Source organism: Notamacropus eugenii, chromosome 4 (assembly GCF_028372415.1).
Source record: "Notamacropus eugenii isolate mMacEug1 chromosome 4, mMacEug1.pri_v2, whole genome shotgun sequence".
NCBI classification, from domain to species: Eukaryota; Metazoa; Chordata; class Mammalia; order Diprotodontia; family Macropodidae; genus Notamacropus; species Notamacropus eugenii.
This window is the reverse complement of record NC_092875.1, coordinates 427,199,902-427,204,714: the sequence shown is the minus strand read 5'-3', so window position 1 is coordinate 427,204,714 and position 4,813 is coordinate 427,199,902. Positions and strand designations below refer to the sequence as shown.

The following is a 4,813-nucleotide window of genomic DNA, read 5'->3' as shown; positions in this document are numbered from 1 at the left end:
TCTATTAAAAAAAATGTATTCTGAGTGGAAAACTTTCAGTGATAGGGGTCTGGAAAATGACAGTAATAGAATAATTGGAAATCTATGAATCTGATCCAAACTCCCTTTGAACTAATTGCAAAGCTTCACCTTTCAAAATCCAAGAACAGTGTAGTAGAAATGTGCCTCTGTAAAGCGTCTAATCTTGGACTCTATGAAGAGATGTGTTCAGGGCTGTTAGTGACATCTTAGAATAAACAGGTAATTGTAGTTATAGGATGAAATGACCATGTAATTAAAGAAAGAGAAATAAGAGTTAATTTCTAAATCTCAAATATTTTTATACCTTGGGAAGGGGCTCAACACATCATTAAGGTCTGGGTTCGCAACTAGATTGGAGAGCGAAAAAAGAGGCCAATATTGCCTATAGTGGGAGGGGGGGTAACAACAAGATTGGATGGAGGAGCTGGGTAGAAAAGAAAAGAAAATACCATTTTGATGGAACAGACAAACTGGGAAGTCAAAAACACCAAGTCAGAATTTTATTCCTCCAACAAAGAAAATTAAGGGTCAAAAAGCCGAAGCTATAGGTCCCTCCCATCCCCCAATTTAACTGCAGGTCCTTTGGGTGTGGAAGCTCCTGATTCAGAACCTCGGAAAGCTCCCCCTCCCGTGTTTTCTCTAATTGGTGAGTGCGCATGCTCTTCTGAGCCTGAGGCTAAGGCTGCGGTGGGTGCAAATATAACTGTGGAGGGAGCAGCTTACAACTCACTGGGAGTTGAGTGCGGTAGAGAGACGGAGTGATAGAAATAAGTGACCTTTCCGTACCGAATTGTCTTCCTTAGAGAACAATCCACGGGAAAACTTGTGGCAGTAGAGAACCAAGCAGGAAGAAGGTTTGTTTGGGTTTTTGCTTGTTTTATGTTTTATTTTGTTTTGAGAGTAGACAAACTGGAAATTGCAAGAGCATTCGAGCAGCAATCCTGAAGTCTTTCCATCCTTTCGTGGCAGGAGACCTTCGAACGAAGAGGAAAAAAGACAGATGGACACCTCAGTTTGAAAGTCCCTTGCCAAGCAACGATCCAGTCCCTTAGTTCTCGGCTGTTCTCCTTCCTGTTCCAGCTTCAGATCTCTTTATTCCTTCCGAGCTGGGACGCAGCGCTCCACAATTTTGGTCCAAGTCTATGCTGAGAAGCCCCCAAAGGCCAGTCTTGTGGTAATCACTTAGCCAATTTCTTTGTGGTTCTTGGTGGCTGCTACTCTGAGAAAGTCCTGACTGGGAGGGGAGCCCCAGGGACAGTGCAAGGATCCAATCCTAGGTGTTAGGTCATGGCCCGAACTGGATAGATACCACTGTCAATATGAAGGACGCTGTCTCTTGGGGGTCCCTGCTCGAACTGGGAAACGCAAGTGGAAACGTTTCGCTAATGATGAGGGATCAACTTCGGGGCCTGGAGCTGGAGAGACCAGACGGCATGGCAGGGCAATTCCCGAGCTCAGGCATCCGCGGGAGTACTGGCACTGACGGCCCAGCTGGAGCGGTGGTGCGGATTCTCCTCAGTGTGGTATATTCAGTGGTGTGTGCCTTGGGGCTGGTGGGTAACCTCCTGGTCCTGTACCTGATGAAAAGCAAGCAGGGCTGGCGTAAGTCCTCCATAAACCTCTTTGTCACCAGCCTGGCCTTGACTGACTTCCAGTTCGTGCTCACCCTGCCCTTCTGGGCTGTGGAGAACGCACTAGACTTCACCTGGCCCTTCGGCAAGGCCATGTGCAAGATCATCGCTACTGTGACAGCCATGAATATGTACGCTAGTGTCTTCTTCCTCACGGCCATGAGCGTGGCGCGTTACCGAGTGGTAGCCTCTGCTCTCAAGAGCCGCCGGCCCAGAGGACGGGGTAGGGGCGGTGGCTGGAGGCGACTCCTCCGGGTGGGCAGAGGCGAAGGCTGGTGCTTCTCAGCCAAGGCGCTCTGCGTGTTGATCTGGGTGTTGGCGATGCTGGCCTCTTTGCCCCATGCCATCTTCTCCACCACTGCCACGGTGATGGATGAAGAGCTCTGCTTGGTACGCTTTCCCGACAAGCCGCGGGTCGGGGACTCTCAGTTCTGGCTAGGGTTGTACCACACGCAGAAGGTGCTGCTGGGCTTCGTGCTGCCGCTAGGGGTGATCAGCCTCTGCTACCTGCTACTGGTGCGCTTCATCTCCGAACGTCCCGTCCGGGGAGGTGGAGGCGCGGGCGTGGAGCCTGGTATTGCGAGCGCTTCTGGAAAAGGATGCAGCAGCGCGGCTGGAGCGAGCGCCAAGAGGCGTTCTAAGGTTACCAAGTCAGTAACTATCGTCGTACTGTCGTTCTTCTTGTGTTGGCTACCCAACCAGGCTCTGACTGCCTGGGGTATCCTAATCAAGCTGAATGTGGTGCATTTCAGCCACGAGTACTTCCTGAGCCAGGTGTACGTGTTCCCGGTGAGCGTGTGCCTGGCGCACTCGAACAGCTGCCTCAACCCTATCCTTTACTGTCTCATGCGCCGCGAGTTTCGCAAGGCTCTTAAGAGTCTGCTCTGGCGCATCGCCTCGCCCTCGCTCACTAGCATGCGCCCCTTCACCGCCACTACTAAACCTGAGCCCGAGGAACAGGCCCTGCAGACCCTGGCTCCCCTGCATGCTTCGGTGGAGCCGGACCTCCTCTACTACCCACCCGGAGTCGTCGTCTACAACGGAGGGCGCTATGACCTGCTACCCTCTAGCTCAGGGGAGCAACGCTACTGAAGGAGGAGAGGTGACCAAGGACGGAAGTGCAGGGCGGAGGGTCGAGGTGTCGGGCGGCGTAGGTGATTTCCCCGGGGGAGGAGAGAAGGAGAGACGGAGACAGACTAAGACGCAGACACAGACTCAGACACAGACACAGAGACGGAGAGAAAGAACAGATGTAGAACGCGAGAGGACCAGTAAGAGTAGGCATTGGGTAAAGGATGGAGGGTGGGCCAAAGGTGGAGGGTGACTCTAAGGACCTTCCAGAGAATAAGCGGAGAGACACTGAGGAGGCAGGCTGCCAAAACGCAAAGAAAAAAAATAAGAGACCTAAAGTTTATAAGCCAAGTGGTAAATTGTGGTGCTGTATGCCTTCTTCTTTACTTTGCTTGCGCGAGAGCGCTCCAGATCTTAGAGGAACCCATTCTTATTGAGACTTGGTTGTGGGCAGAGGGGAGGAGCGTCTAGTCTCTATAGAGAAAAGGGATGAGAAAGAACTTTCTGGAAAAGGGGAACTGCCAGAGTGGGGAGCGAAAGGTACAGGTAAGAGATGGACTCTATTAGACCTGTGTAAGCTTTGAGTCTCTCAGAAACGCTTCAACTTTTTTCTCTTGACTCCAAGAGTATCCCTGCTCCCGTGGCTTCGTATGTCAAGGGCAATCCTGCTGGACTGCAGTCTATTGTCCTGCCATCTCTCCCAGAAAGAGCAGGCGCTCTGAGAGGAGAGTAAGAACTCAGCGATTCCTGTAGTAGAGGAGATTCCCTTGCCATTGAACGGGAAAAACTTCCTTCTCTCTTCGAGAGGAACTGTCTCTTTTTGTGAAGCTGAGAATTCATAGATTATTCAGGAACTCTAAAAGGCCTGCCCTAGGTTGACTCGTGAAGACATCTTTAGAAATTCCTTGCTGGGCAGACACTCTTTGTCTGGGGACCCAGCCCATAACCTTGGGTTTCTGCAATCTGAAAGAAAACAAGACTGACTCCTATCGCAGGACTTGTGCGAGTAGGGAGAGCGTTGAGGGTCCAGAACCTCCATTCTGCACTTGAATCCAACAGGGAGCCCCTAATCTGACCGACTCTTACTAAGGCTTCTAGAAACCTGCCCTTTGCTCGTCAACGATGAAGGCCCTCTTTAAAGGCAAAAAACATAGAAAATGACAATGATTTTGTTTGGATGTTTGGTGGAAGAGGGAGGTGTTTGTATGTGTTTTTAAATAAAGCCGTATCTAAATTATTTCCGGGCGGGGCAGCAGCATCTCTTAGAGAAGCTGAACCTGAAGGGGAAAGACAAGTGCGCCTTTATTTTGGGATAGGAGAAAAGGGAAAAAAGTTCTCTCTGGAAGAACACTGACCAGGGATGAAGGGAGTGAGGGCGGCGCGGAGGGCGGTAGGGATGGGAAGAGCGGCATCAAAGATGTTTGGAGCTCCGGCTAATGGTGAAATTATGAACTGCAGGTGAGCTCTCCCTACCCCCGGCCGAAGCCAGGGGTAGGGGATGGGAAGTTGCGAGGTTGGGAGGTGAAACGACGCTAGTTCAAGGCTCTATTCAGCACGTCTCCGCGCTATTCGAGCCTTGTCATTTAACCCACTGAGCAAAGGTGAGGCCACAGCCTTAGAAGAGAGTTCCCATTCTTTAAACTCAATCTAAAGACCCTTCCCTAGAAATTATGCTTCCTATGTTAGCCAAGAGAATGGGTTTCCCAGTGGGAAAATTTAGCTCATTTTTTTACTTCATTCCTGATTTTTAAAAACTGACCTCCCAGGTGAAGCACAAATCAGTCCTTTCCCTGTAACTCTAGAGAGCTGCCCCCGGACAGAGCAGGGATTTTGTTAATAATAATCAATAGACTTCTCTAGTATGTGCAGATTTACAAAGTATTCTTAGCCATCACCCTGTGAGATAAGCACTGTAATATTGCCCTTATTTTAAAGACGTGAACTCTAAGACCAGGTGATGTTTAAGTAGCTTGACTTAGATTGTCTAGCTCTAGTAAGTAAAACCAAGATTCAAACCAAACATGACACCTAAGACCAGCACCCTCCACACCAAATTGGATTACTTCTCTCAGATTAGCAAAGCACTGGAG

At 49.9% G+C, this 4,813-nt stretch overlaps 1 protein-coding gene across 1 annotated transcript; it reads left to right on the top strand.

Annotated features, from left to right (window-relative positions):
- The first annotated feature begins 734 nt into the window (after positions 1 to 734).
- Positions 735 to 3,957, top strand: RXFP3 (relaxin family peptide receptor 3). The gene has a single exon (XM_072599544.1). The coding sequence runs from the start codon at positions 1,341 to 1,343 to the stop codon at positions 2,742 to 2,744; it is 1,404 nt and encodes a 467-aa protein (XP_072455645.1). The 5' UTR covers positions 735 to 1,340; the 3' UTR covers positions 2,745 to 3,957.
- Positions 3,958 to 4,813: the final 856 nt, after the last annotated feature.